Source organism: Zingiber officinale, chromosome 1B, assembly GCF_018446385.1.
Source record: "Zingiber officinale cultivar Zhangliang chromosome 1B, Zo_v1.1, whole genome shotgun sequence".
Taxonomy (NCBI): Eukaryota; Viridiplantae; Streptophyta; class Magnoliopsida; order Zingiberales; family Zingiberaceae; genus Zingiber; species Zingiber officinale.
In genome coordinates, this window is record NC_055986.1 from 144,997,375 (window position 1) to 145,011,154 (window position 13,780).

Consider the following 13,780-nt stretch of genomic DNA (forward strand, 5'->3'; position numbering starts at 1 on the left):
GTAAAAATTTTAAAAATAAAAATAATAAAAAAACGTTAAAAACATAAAAAAATGTAAACAAACATAAAAAAAACAAAAAAAAATAAAATAATTAAAATAAAAAAGTAAAAAAAACTTTAAAAATTAAAAATTAAAAAACTAAAAAAAATAAAAACAAACAAACAAAATAAAAAATAAATATATAAAAATAAAGAAAAAGTAAAAAATAAATATAGAGTTTAAATATATTATTATTATTATTATTATTATTATTAACTAAGTGTAATATAGTAAAATATTAAACTAGGGTATTCATTAAAAACTTCAAACAAATAAGTTTTTGTTGCATTGCATATGTTGAACCAAATAATATTTGGTTATGTTTTATTCTCCATAACCTTGGTTATATGTGATTACCAAATAATCACATAATCAAGATTATACATGATAACTTGAACCAAACACATCCTAAAAATTGTCTAGCTAGCTTTGTTGATGAAAATGTTTTAGAGATTTCAAACACCTTTTTATTTATTTTTTGAATTTTAACCAGGTTGGAGCATCGTTTCGTCCATCTAAATTATTAGAAATGTAAAGTGATGGACGAAAGAAAACTTAGTTACGAAAGAAAGTTTAGTTTCACACGGGGAGTTTTGTGATTTTTGATTGATTTTATTGAATCATAATATACGAGAAGAGGTTTTCTTTAACGAAACGGGAAAAAGGAGATTTGGATCGAATGCAGAAAGACATGATTGGATTTGATCGGGGTTGGAACCCTCATTTTGCCCTAAGATTCATCTTTTTAGATGATGCTCCTGTAGTTTTCGTAATTAAAATATCTACCCGTCGGAATCTTCATATTTGATCTGGAAATTTACAACATTATCCTCCAAATTTGGAGCTTTTTCTTCTTCGTCTTCTCTTCCCCTTTTCCGCTCTCGCGTACCCAAATCTCCATGGATCTCTTAACCTCTTCCTCTCTCCTCCCAATTCCAACCGCCACACCTCGCTCCCTCCTCCCTCTCCTCCGGCGACCGCTCCCATTGTACCTGTCGCCCTTCTCCTCCGTCCCTCGCCGCCGCCCTCGAGCACGCTCCCTCTCCCTCCACGTCGCGAGTCGCACTCCTACTCGCGGCCGTCGCCGCCCACCCGACCCATCCAACGAACACCTCCTCCGCCTCGTACACCGAGGCGAACTCGACGAGAGCCTCCGCTTCGTCGAATCCATGGTCGTCCAAGGTGAGGTCCCCAACATCATCCCCTGCACCAGCCTCATCCGCGGCTTCTGCCGCCACGGACGCACCGGCAACGCCGCCCGCGTGCTCTCCATCCTCGAGTCCTCCGGCGCCGCCCCCGACGTCATCACCTACAACGTGATGATCGCTGGCCTCTGCAAGTCCGGCGAGCCCGATGCCGCCCTTGATGTCCTCCGCCGCATGTCCGTCGCGCCCGACGTCGTCACTTACAACACCGTCCTCCAGTGCCTCTGCGATCGTGCTCGCCTTAAGCAGGGCCTCGAGTTGCTCGACGAAATGCTCCAGACAGGTTGCGCCCCGGACCTGTTCACCTACACGATACTAATCGAAGCGGCTTGTAAGGAGAGCGGCGTCCAGCAAGCAATGAAGCTCCTGGACGAGATGCGGACCAAGGGATGCACGCCGGACGTCGTCACATACAACGTCTTGATCAACGGCATGTGCAAGGAGGGCAGGTTGAAAGAAGCAATCGAGTTCTTGGATCACATGCCTTCCTACGGCTGCAATCCCAACGTCATTTCCCACAATATCATCCTCAGGAGCATGTGTAGCACAGGCAGGTGGGTGGACGCCGAGAAGCTGTTTGCTGAAATGATTCAGAAGGGTTGCTCGCCCAGTGTTGTCTCTTTCAACATCCTCATCAACTTCTTGTGCCGTCGAGGACAGATGGGTCGCGCCATTACTCTGTTGGATAAGATGCACGAGCATGGGTGCACCCCCAATTCATTGAGCTATAACCCAGTCATCCATGGGTTTTGCAAGGAGAAGAAGATGGATAGGGCAGTGGAGTGCTTGGATAAGATGGTTTCGAGAGGGTGTTACCCAGACATTGTCACATACAACACTTTGCTTACTGCATTGTGCAAAGATGGTAAGGTTGATGTTGCTGTGGAAATGCTTCAACAACTTGAAGACAAGGGATGTTCCCCTGTCTTGATTTCATATAACACTGTTATTGATGGGCTCTCTAAAGTTGGGAATACGGAGAAGGCAGTTGAGTTTCTAAAGGAGATGCTGCATAAGGGACTTCGTCCTGACGTGATTACCTTTGCTTCTCTAGTTGCCGGTCTAACTAGAGAAGGCAAGGTCACTGAGGCAATCAGTGTATTTGAGGAGTTGCAGAAGATAGGCATTGTACCCAATGCAATTATATATAACTCAATCATTTTGGGGCTATGTAAATTGCAGCAGACTGTTCGTGCCATTGATTTCTTTGCTTCCATGATCTCTGATGGTCGTATGCCTACTGAATCCACCTATACCATTCTCATTGAAGGACTAACTAATGAAGGACTGACAGAAGAGGCTACACAGTTACATTTTGAATTGTGTTCTAGAGGAGTTATTAAGAAGAAGGTGGTAAATGTGATTACTAACACATAGATAAGGATTTTCCTTGAGATTTAGAATGAGATTTTGGCGAACTCTGTGGACTTGTGTCATCAAACTCCATTCTGCCACTGAATGACAGAAAAAGTGCTTCACCGATCTAATACTGGAGTTGATTCAAAAGAGTATCTAATGTGAGTTACAAAAATTTGAAGATGATGATTCATTGCAGCACAGCAGTGGATTTCTAGCTCCTTTTGGTATGACATAATCTTATCTTCAGTTTTGCAATATCAATAGTCATGCTAGGTTGATTTGTTTTAGCTATGATAGTTGTATAACATTCCTGGTACTAGTTGCTTATTAATTTATCTTCTATCTGCTTCCTTCATTCTGTACTCTCATGTTTGATATGCTTTAACCTATATTTGGGATGCCCTTGCTTACATGATTTTGGACGGAACTTTGATCATTTTGAGGTCTACAGTTTCAATTTAGCATGTTAGTTAATCATTGATGCAGGGCAATTATGCCACCAATAGTCTCTTTTAGGGCACCCAGAAAATAGCTCCAAGCAGTTAATCCTTGCAAGAATAAGTACTTATTGTGAATTTGACCAATAATATTGTTTATGTTTGCACAACCCTCGTAGCAACAAGATTAGCACTTTTCAGCTTTGCTATGAAATTCAAGTGGCTTATTTGAAGATCTACCTATGTTCTTGTGCCATTAGGAATAGAGATTCTACCAATTCCAAGAACTGGTCACAAGAAAAAAAAAAGTATCTTACACACTTGCAACATGGCTAGAAATGTGAATTAAAATTTAAAATCATAAATTTCCATTTCTCTATCAATCCATAAGTAATAACTATTCCGAACTTGCTAAAGATTTGTAATTAATCTCTGCACAACCATACATTTCAAATCATTTCTCGGCAATATTGAGCCTCTAGATTATCTCCACACAGTTTTGAAAATATTGGTAAGTAAATTAGTTTTGGTTTCCTGTAGTCTCCTTGAAAGGATAAGGCTAAAGATGAATTGAGTGCGAGAGAACTCAAAGGATGAATTTATCATGTTTTTTTTTGTTTAAGGATCCATCCTCTGTAACTCAATCTGTCTAAAATTAATTAGAAAACTAATTACACTTGTAACTTGTTGACTATGATAAAAGTGATTCATCCTCTTCAGTTGCATCCACTTAGAAAAGAGATGAACAATGATAGTTTCTTCCTTTTTTTAATCTCTTGCTCTGTTTGAGATGAACAATGACAGTTTGTTGGAGTTTTTCTTTCATGATTTCATCCTGTAAGAAACATAATTCGTGATGTTGCATAATTCGTGATGTTGCCTTTTTTTTTTTGTTCGTCAGCTTTCTCTGCTTTATTTCATTTCTTTGGTATTTTCTCTCTCCGGCAAACATAACAAAGCAAATCTTAAGTTCTGAAGGGGGACACTCAATTTTCTCCCAAGGAAAAGAAAAATTGTTAGAAAAAGTAATAATAAGAGTAAACTTGGAGGAACTGGATAATTAAAAGTTTTCTGAAGTTATGAGTCCTACGGAAGGAAATTTTAAAAAATGGAAAAGTTTTTATTTTCAATGGATCAGTTAAAAATATTAAAAACGTATTTAATTATTTCTGTCTCTCAGTGATTGACAATGGGTTTCTAGTCAGTGAATAATGGCATAGAACGGTATTTCATATTTGATAAAGGTATTTGGAAAAATAGCTGCGAGATTGCGGAGAACTTGGAACCAAGGAGGATGTGTGAATTTAAAGATGCCTCGTAAGGAAGCTTTGGTTTTACAGATTTATTAATTAATTTACAACAATATTTAAATTTATTTCGATCTTTGTCTAACATTTAAAGGCTTTCTTATCGGTAGGTCTGCATAAATTGAGCTCTTGACCCTAAAACCAGTTTGCATAGTAAAATCGTAGCATAAATTGTTCGAAAAGATTATTTACAAATTGTATGGGAATAAAAAACTGACACAATATATGACCAACTATATGAGTAGGATAAAATCGTGTTATAGCAGTTATGTTTTTTAACTATTACAATTATAACTATTGTAATAGATATGGAATCATATTATAGCACCAACAAAATTATTGGTGTTACAATGTAAATATTTTTTAACGTTAAATATGTCAGACGTGTTGTAGGCTTGTAGCAATTATCCACGATTTCTTGCTATAACATGCCTGACTGATTAGAAAATTATATAGGACATTTAGATTGGAGATACCAATATTGAACAATACAGAATAGTATTGAAGGGCATTTGAATAAATGTACATGGCAAACACTGAGTGGGGCTCCCATTTGAAAATAAAGGGAGTCTATTTTTACCCATAAAAGTAATTTCATGTTTTAATTTTGTATAAATTTAATATTTTAATTAGTAAGATAATTTTTTAATTAGCCTTATGACATTATTTTTAATGAGATTATTTGACTGCGCTCTTTGTCTATGATTGAGTGGTTAAGATATCCGAAAGTGATCTAAACGTCCTAAGTACATTTACTTTGAGATGTTCAGCTCACTTTTGGACTCTCCAACAATTTAGAAGCGGACACGGACGAGCAGTCAGGAGCATATCCACCCAGGAATGTAAATGAACTAAACAGTTCGTGATCTATTCAGAGATCGATTCGGTAAAAAACTTGTTCGAGTTCATTCGTTTATCTTATCGAGCCGAGCTCGAGTTTAAGGATATTTGGCTCGTGAGCTCGCGAACATGTTCGTTTATAGGCTCGCAAGCTCAGGCTCGAGCTTAGCTCGTTTAAAGATCTCGAGAATATGTTCGTTTATAGGCTCGTGAATTTGGGATCGAGCTCGGCTCATTTAAAGGGCTTGAGAACATGTTCGTTTATAGGCTCGTGAACTCAGGCTCGAGCTCGGCTCAATTAAAGGGTTCGCAAACATGTTCAGTGATGTGTTGAGTTTGGAAGTTTAATGTAGTAGTTTGAGATGTTCAATGATGTGTTGAGTTTATATTATTTTAATGATTAGGTTTGTTGAATATTTTTTAAAATGAGTTTTCGAACTCGCTTAATAAGTCTACAAAACGAACTCTAAAATGAGCCTTAAAATGAGTCAAACAAACTAGCTCTAAAACGAGTCCCAAATTGAGCACGAGCTCGATTAACGAGTTAAACTCGTTAACTATGATAATCGAGCTAATAACGAGTCGGGCTCGAACTGTTCGCGAGCATGGTAATTCCAAAACGAGCCGAGCTCGAACCTTATGATAAAAGTTTGATTCGATCTCAAGCCCGAATATAACTTAAACTAATCGAGCTCGAGCTTAATAATGTTTGCCTCGGTTTGACTCGTTTACATCCCTAATCCACCCCTTATTTTTAATATATACCTATATTTGAATTTCTTACCTGGACTTTTTAATTTTAATTTTGACTTTTTATATATAAAAAAATACAGACGTGTTTCTTTATTTACCCAAAAGAATATCCTAGTTTTAAAATTATCAAAAAAAATATCAAAAATAGTATTATTCCCTTCCCACCCCTCCCGCCAACCTCCTAAATCTCCTCTCTCTGTCACCGCTTTCCCATGCATCCCCTCTTTTCAAGATTAAAAAGGGTCTGATATGTTCCCCTATTAGGTACACCGTTGGGTCTGATATGATCTCACGATGAGCGTGATATTTTCCCATATCAGCCCTACTTTGGGCCTGGGCCAATATGGCCCAATATCAGTCTCAACGTGGCCTTGTTATTTTTCATATCAGACCCAGCGTGACCTTGTTATTTTCCATATCAGACCCAGCGTGGGCATGATATTTTCCATATCAAACTCATCCTAGGCTTGATATGGTCTAATATCAGAGATAGCCTGAATCTGATATTTTTCATATTAGGTCCACACTGGGCCTAATATTTTTTCATATTATGCATGTCGGGTCTGATATAAAAAAATATCATATTTACGTTGGATCTGATATGATCCAATATTAGGTCCAACATAGATTCGATATTTTCTCATAGATCATGAATTGAAAAATAGTCTTAGATTTAAGAAGTTGACAAGTGGGGCAGAAAAGAAATAACAGTATTTTTAATACTCTTTTAATTAAGGGATTTCTTTTGGTAAATAATCTTTTGATAGTTTTGAAATTAAGGGATTTCTTGTGGTAAAGAAAAAAATATGACAGCTCCTTCGTTCTTTTGCCCTTGGTAAAAAGCCGTTTTAATTTTACAAATTAATCGTTTGTAAATAAGCTAGTAAAAATTGATACGTGATGTCAACGGTAGTAAAAAAAGCTATATTCAAAAAAAAATTTCCAACTTAAAATAATTACTTTAATATCTCATGCTAATTTTGAATAAATATTGGAATTTTAAGCTGGCAAATTGGTCTAAAATATTACTTTTACGGGAGTGTATTGAATCGAGAGATTTGAATCACATTTATTGATTTTTCTTTAATGGTAATTTTTTTTTTTTTTTGGGAGTTGGTAGATTTTTATTAATTTTTATAAAATTATATATAGTTGTGAAAAAAATTTCATGGAGTTCTATAGATTTTTTTTATATGATTTTTATGGATATTTTTAGATTTCATGGAACTATTAGATTTAAAAGGGTGTATTTAATCTTAAAAAATTATAGACGATCATGGGATAAAATTCTCTAGACCCTTTTTCTTGGTCCGCTCCTGGATCAGGAAAAGGAGATTGGTGGGAGGCAATGATCTCCACCTGTTAACAGGTGAAGGTCATTGCCGCCCACCAATGCAAAGACTGGTTCAATCTTTACGGACCGAGGATCCTATCCCGATGGTGATGATCTCGCACGATATTTATTTTTAAATAAAATTTAAAATACCTAATTAAATTTATTTTTAATAAAATAATAAATAGTATACTTGTCTATAAAATTTTTTTTCAAGAGTGAGGTGAAGATTTTTTATTTTATTTTTAAATTGTATCAAATATTTTGAAGAGATCTTATTGGTTAAAATTTATATCCAAGGTTTATAAAAGAAACTAGAAAAATCTATTGAAATTTTAAATAAAAAAAAATTCCATAGAATTTTAAAAAATAAAATTTTTATAACACGTAATTTTTTAAAATTCTATAAAAATTTAATTTAGATATTATTATATTTTTATAAAATTTATAAAAATCAAAATTAAATACATCTAAACTTTTAAAATCCACAAAAATTATTCAAATAATTAAAAGTTACACCCCTTAATTGTATACTATTTCCTAGTTATATTTAATGGAAAACCAACGGTAGTAAAAATCTTGATTTAGTGATCCGCCGACACTATGGGTAATTTTGTCAATTGACTGAATCTAGGGTTTTTCTTCTCCGCTATAAATTTGTTTGATGTCTGCAATTCCTAATCAAACCATTATACCGGCGCTGCTTCTCCTCTTCTTCTTCCCCTCCTTTACCCTGATTTCTTATAGCGGTGAAGGTAGCTTCGTTATACTTTTTATTACTTGTCTTTTTTTAATTCGATGGCATTCCATCAAAATCAGAAATTGTAAATGTCTTTGCTTTTCATAGCATCTGAGCCAGTAATTCATCCTTTGAAGGTTTCCTTTTCCTATCTTTCGTAGATTTTTGAATCGTGAAAGAGTAATCTTTTTAAATTGTTATGAATCATTTTCTTTGATCTTCAGATGCAGTGAGGCTATGTTTTTGTTCTCTGCTAGGGTGTCTAGTATACCTTACCATCCTGTTCTAGCTGTGGCCTCTCCTCACTTTGATGATACCTTCATTGTAATTTCAGTCATTTTTATACTTTGTAATTTCAATGACAAGTTTGTCCGTGATGACCTTACAAAGATACCATCAAACTCAGAAATCAAAGATGTTGATATCTTTCAAAGTGTCTGAGCCATTCGATTTCCAAAAGGAGCTTCTCCTCTTGTACTTTCGAAGTCACAAAAATTTATTTTTTCTATTATGCTTAATTGTTTGATTTGTAAAAGCTTTTATGTGGCTCTTCCTTGCAAATGCATAAAGAGTTTATTTACCTTTTTTTCAATTTATGTTTGATTAATCTGACGAATTAGGCTATAAAATTAGATTTCTGGTCGTGGTCTGTCTCTCTCTCTCTCTCTTTTTTTTTTTTTTATGTTTTTGATTTTTGTTCTTCTGATCTGAAGAAGGCAATAAATTAGAGTCTCTGATGCGCTCTTTCTGATAGCGTTGTCAGCGCTGTACGTTGCCGAGAACAATTCCAAGCTGTGATTCTGACTTCAATCACTCGTTTAATTGGGTCGATGCATTCTAATGCTTGGACATTCCGCTTCATTTTCCCCTTTCTTCCATCCTTGTGAATCTGCATTTCTTCAATTCGTAGCCAAATTTTTTGTGAGCTTTGATTCTTCAGAATCTGGCGCTTTGGATTTTCACAACAGGATCATCTACTCTTGATAAATAAATGTCTGTTTTCGGCAATAAATTCTCTGATGCGTTCTTGTCATTCATTGCGCAATCAGCGGGACTCGTTGCCGATAATCATACCGGGCTGTGATTCTGGCGTCGACTATGTATTCTATATAGTGGATGCATTCTTATGCCTGGGACATTTTATATATCAATTCCCTTCTAAGTTTGTATTGAAAAAGATACCAGAGAATCATGTCAGTATATCTAATACGCCCAAGTATTCCTCATCAAAAGCTATACTCAACTATAGAATATTTCGGGTTTTTTATACGCGATTATTTATTCCGTTTTTTCCTTTGTGAAGTTTTTGATATATTTGTCCGTGATGACCTAGCAAAAATACCATCAAACTCAGAAATCAAATATGTCGATATCTTTTGAAGTGTGTGAGCCAATCGATCTCCTAAAGGCTTCTTTCTGCTATGCTTGTGCTTTGATTTCTTCGATCTGTCGAAGATTTTATGGGTTTCTTTTCAAATGAATAAAGAAGTTTTTCTTTTTAAATCAACTATTCTTATTAATCTTATATTTTAGGGTTTTGATTTGATTTTTTTAAATCCGAAAAGGAAGGCAATAAATTAGAGTCTCTGATGCGCTTCTTTTTGATAGCGTTTTCAGCGCTGTACGTTGCCGAGAACGATCCCGGGCTGTGATTCTAGCATCCACCATTTCTTCATTATGATCGATGCATTCTTATGCCTGGACATTGTGTCTCAATCCCCTTTATTTTTTTTTTGCCCTTGGGAGTTTCTTATTTCTTCCAATCTCGTATGGAAAGAAGACGAGAATCATGGCTTTATTGGTAATACATTGGGGATATTACTCATCGAGAGCTTTTAGCGCTCTCTATTTTGTTTCGTCAACTTCCCTGCTCCATTGCAGTAGGAATATGCTCAGGAGCCTTCTAACAGTGTTGAATCAATCCAACCAAGCAAGAGTGCTAGAGCGTATTTGCAATCGCGGGGCATTTGATTGTTTTGATCTTATCTGATTCTGGCCACTAATAAGTTGGCCTCTTAAATATTAATATGATGGAATTTTAATAAGTAAATTTAAAGAATCAGAATCTGGTTCTTCTGGTGAATCAAATTTTTAATGGGGTCTACTGAAATCATTTCTTCATCCAGATCCCGGACGATTATTAGTTTTCTGGAGAAAGTTCAATTCTATTTGGACTACTCATTTTTAAATGATATCTATAAAATTCATAAATATACATTTTTTTAATCAAATAATTGTTTGTGATTTATAATTATTTTCACATTGAATCCATAATTATCTGAATTTATGTAAAGATATCATTATGATTGGATTCAACTTTAATGCCCAAATTATTGATATTTTGGTTAAGAATTGTTTTGAAGTTGTTTTAGTTGTTAATGCTGAAAATTAATTCTTTAAAATGTATATAGTCCTAACGTTGTCTTGAAGGTTACTTGTTGTTTTGCTTGGTGCCATCATATTCTTCTGGCTTTATTGATGAACCTCTCAGAATATTTTGGTGCCTGTTTAGCATCATTTCAAGTGGGTGGTGGGTGCATATGAGTAGCAAGTGATTCATGGCTGAATTATATGGAGTATAGTGATTTAGGTTAGATCCTTCGACCTTGAGTGGGGAAGATATCTATTAATCCACTGAGAGCTTTATTATGTTATCTTTTAGGATATATGTCTCTTAGGAATTGATCTCTTATTTTATTGTAATAAGTTCGTCACTTTTTAAGTGCATCCTGTGGGGTGGGGACTGCTTAGCACTATCTTACACATTGAGGTTTGGTTGCTCAATTGCTGGGCCGTGTTTTAGTTTGTTATCAATTAGACGTCAATGATATTTTTGGTGCGTTTACTTGGACAACTTGAAAATGAAAAATAAAACAAAAAGTTCATCCCTATTTTGCTCGTATATTTTTCCGGCACAAGCGATGGGGTTGCCGATAATTTCACCCTATCTCGTGGGGAACTAGGTAGAGTTGCACATTAAAATCAACTGATCGAGGATCTGTAGTCTTCTCTAGTTTGTTTTTCAGATTGAAATTAACATGAAATCTTTGACTTATTGCGAATCGGAAGTTTCAGGCTAGCAAGTTTGGGAAAATAATGATGTTAAAGAACATCCATCGATCATGTTGTGCTTTGTTAGTTTAAAAATACAAAAGATGCATGCATTTTGGTGATTTATTAGTTGTTATAATGTTGTTTCTTATTTTTTGTGCTATTGTAATAACTAGGGTAAATTGTTATAACATGTAAAATTATTCTACAACGGTTATAATGTATAACATCTCATACAATTCTCTTGTAATATTTTAGCTGATATTTAGTAGTTTGTACAAATATTTTAAAGTAATTTTGATTAAATTTAAATAATTTTGATTAAACTTATGAATTAACAATTTAAATATGAATTTTGATTAATCAAAAACATATGAATTAACAATTTAAATAAAATTTGAAGTGAATCTCAGTAGAGCAATCTAATACTAATTAGTGAAAAAAAATTATGTATCCATTTTAAAGTATTGCTACCTGTGAATTCTAAGAAAAATTGCAACTTCCCCAGATTCTTCGTTTAAAAAAAATGAAGAAAAACAAATCTTGTATAAGATCTAAGCAAATAAAACAAAAAAAAACCTCTTCAAAAAGATTATGCGAGATCTGAAAGTAAAAAGAAAAAATAATGTAAGAAAAGTAAGAATCAGAACTAGATTTATTTCTAAATAAATATTTAATTGTTCAATTAAGATGAAACAATTTGGTTAATCATAAAATAAAAAGGGAGTTGTTGAATATACTAATTAATTATTAAAGATTATATGCTAAGCAAGAAGATTGTTTTATTTTCTACCAGGGAAATATAAACTGTCTTGTCACTCTTAATTCATTTTGTTCTCAGTCCTCTGATTTATTTTCTACAGGCAAACGGCACATGATAATGAACCCAAAGAAAACATTTTACTAGTGTTTAAAAACAAGTCCTGATCTCAATTCATCTTTTAAGAAAATGAACCCGTGGAAATTTAGTTGTTTAACTAAAGTGTTGCTTAGCGCCAGCTGACAATTTGAATGAGGTTTGGTGGCTCAATTGCCTGGTCGTGTTCGAGATAGTCATCAATTTGCTTTAGCCTGCCTCTTAATTTCCAGTCTGACCAAGTCTAATATATATATAGTTTGTTGATGTTTTTAAGAGAAAATTATAATTTTGGTCCTGTAACTTACCTTTCTTCCAATTTTCATTATGTTAATAGTTAATTTACATTTTTAGTCCCGTAATTTAGTAATATGTTTCAATTTTAATCCTTTTTTCTAAAATTAGAATTTTTAACCGGTAATCGCTTAGTTGGCGGTCGTTAATTGCTTACTTGGGAAAAAAATACTAAAAAAAAAAATAAGACGATCTTAAACCTACGCTAATATTTCTACGCCGATCTCCATTCTCCCCTCTCAACCTTGACTCGCGCACGAGGCGCGCCTCGGCCTCCAGTCGCGCGCTCTCCCACTGCGCCATGTGGCTGAGGTTGGCGGCACTCCGGGAGGGTCCGGCTTCGACGGCGGGGCCGAGGGCATCGGTCTTCGCCTTGTGCGTGCACGGGTCGATGCCCATCTTCGCCAACCGCTTCTTTAGGTGCGTGTTCCAGTAGTTCTTGATCTCATTGTCCGTTCTCTTCGGCAAGTGCGTCGCGATCGCAGACCACCTGAAACGAAGAAGCCTCCAAACCATCAACAACATCATGCTCACGCAGAGAAAAACAATGCAGCATTTGAGGAGCAGATTGAACCTGTTCCCGAGCAGGGCATGCGGTTGGACGATGGTCTGCTCCTCCTGCGAACTAAACTCCCCTCTGTTGATGTCCGAAGTCAGGTAGTTGGTCCACCTCAACTTGCAACTCTTCCCACACCGCTGCAGCCCTGCAAAAGCACCACCACAATTCACACTTCATCGTCCTTTTTACCGTTCTCAAGCACAATTCAGGTAGCGGCGGCAGAGGAAGCTCACCGGCTTTCGCCGGCAAAGCTCTCCAGCTCCCATGGTCGTGCTTCTCGACATAGGCCAGCATCTTCTGGACGTAGTGGGAGAGCGCGCGACTAGAGGAAGACCAACTGCATGCCTCGTGCGCGAGTCGAGGATGAGAAGGGAGAATGGAGATCGGCGTAGGAGTATTAGCGTAGGTTTAAGATCGTCTTTTTTTTTTTAGTATTTTTTTTTCACATAAGCACTTAATGACCGCCAACTAAGCTATTACAGGTTAAAAATTTTAATTTTAGAAAAAAGGATTAAAGATCAAAAGGAAAAAAGGTAAGTTACAGGATCAAAATTATAATTTTCTCATGTTTTTAATATCAATAAAAGATCATTGTATTTTGGAAAACTATTAAGAAGATATATTTCATACTTCAATATTCCTTATTCTAGTATTGTAATAACAATTATCGAGTAATTACTATGTATAAAAATTATTGAATAGTTGTTATAATAATGTTCTTTGTTTTCAGCTATTATAATAGCTATGATATACTATTATAATATATAAAATTATTTTGTAGCTACTGCAACATATAAAATATAATATTATTATAATGTTTTAGCAGCTATTTATGTAGCATTTATGATTATTTTAAAATGATTTTAGTGACATTTAAATAATTTTGATTAAATTGATAAAAGTTTTTTATATAATAGTATTTAAAACTACCAATTAATGAAAAAAAATTGTGTATCCTGATTAGAAGTCTTGCCACGTGTGAATTCTAATAAAAATCAACCTTCCCGG

General features: G+C 35.1%; 2 protein-coding genes and 1 long non-coding RNA gene across 3 annotated transcripts; 2 read left to right on the forward strand and 1 right to left on the reverse strand.

Annotated features, from left to right (window-relative positions):
• Nucleotides 1-866: 866 nt before the first annotated feature.
• LOC121983337 (pentatricopeptide repeat-containing protein At1g09900-like) lies at nt 867-2,958 on the forward strand. The gene has a single exon (XM_042536273.1). The coding sequence runs from the start codon at nt 939-941 to the stop codon at nt 2,619-2,621; it is 1,683 nt and encodes a 560-aa protein (XP_042392207.1). The 5' UTR covers nt 867-938; the 3' UTR covers nt 2,622-2,958.
• Nucleotides 2,959-7,974: 5,016 nt separating this feature from the next.
• LOC121983347 lies at nt 7,975-10,881 on the forward strand. The gene is made up of 2 exons (XR_006112463.1): nt 7,975-8,028; nt 8,237-10,881. It is a non-coding gene; the product is annotated as an uncharacterized LOC121983347 (long non-coding RNA).
• Nucleotides 10,882-12,052: 1,171 nt separating this feature from the next.
• Nucleotides 12,053-13,066, reverse strand: LOC122043161 (transcription factor MYB106-like). The gene is made up of 4 exons (XM_042603648.1): nt 13,006-13,066; nt 12,788-12,917; nt 12,418-12,703; nt 12,053-12,097 (listed from the first exon to the last, which is right to left on the reverse strand). Exons 1-4 carry the CDS (start codon nt 13,064-13,066, stop codon nt 12,053-12,055), a joined length of 522 nt encoding a protein of 173 aa, XP_042459582.1.
• Nucleotides 13,067-13,780: the final 714 nt, after the last annotated feature.

Excerpts from the sequence above, each read along its gene's own strand:
- LOC121983337 (XM_042536273.1), top strand. The coding sequence starts at position 939 with ATGGATCTCTTAACCTCTTCCTCTCTCCTCCCAATTCCAACCGCCACA.
- LOC122043161 (XM_042603648.1), bottom strand. The coding sequence starts at position 13,066 with ATGCTGGCCTATGTCGAGAAGCACGACCATGGGAGCTGGAGAGCTTTG. Across the intron at positions 12,704-12,787 it reads CATGCCCTGCTCGGGAACAG|GTGGTCTGCGATCGCGACGC; the intron begins GTTCAATCTGCT and ends TCTTCGTTTCAG. Across the intron at positions 12,098-12,417 it reads ATCGGCGTAGAAATATTAGC|GCAATTGAGCCACCAAACCT; the intron begins GTAGGTTTAAGA and ends GAACACGACCAG.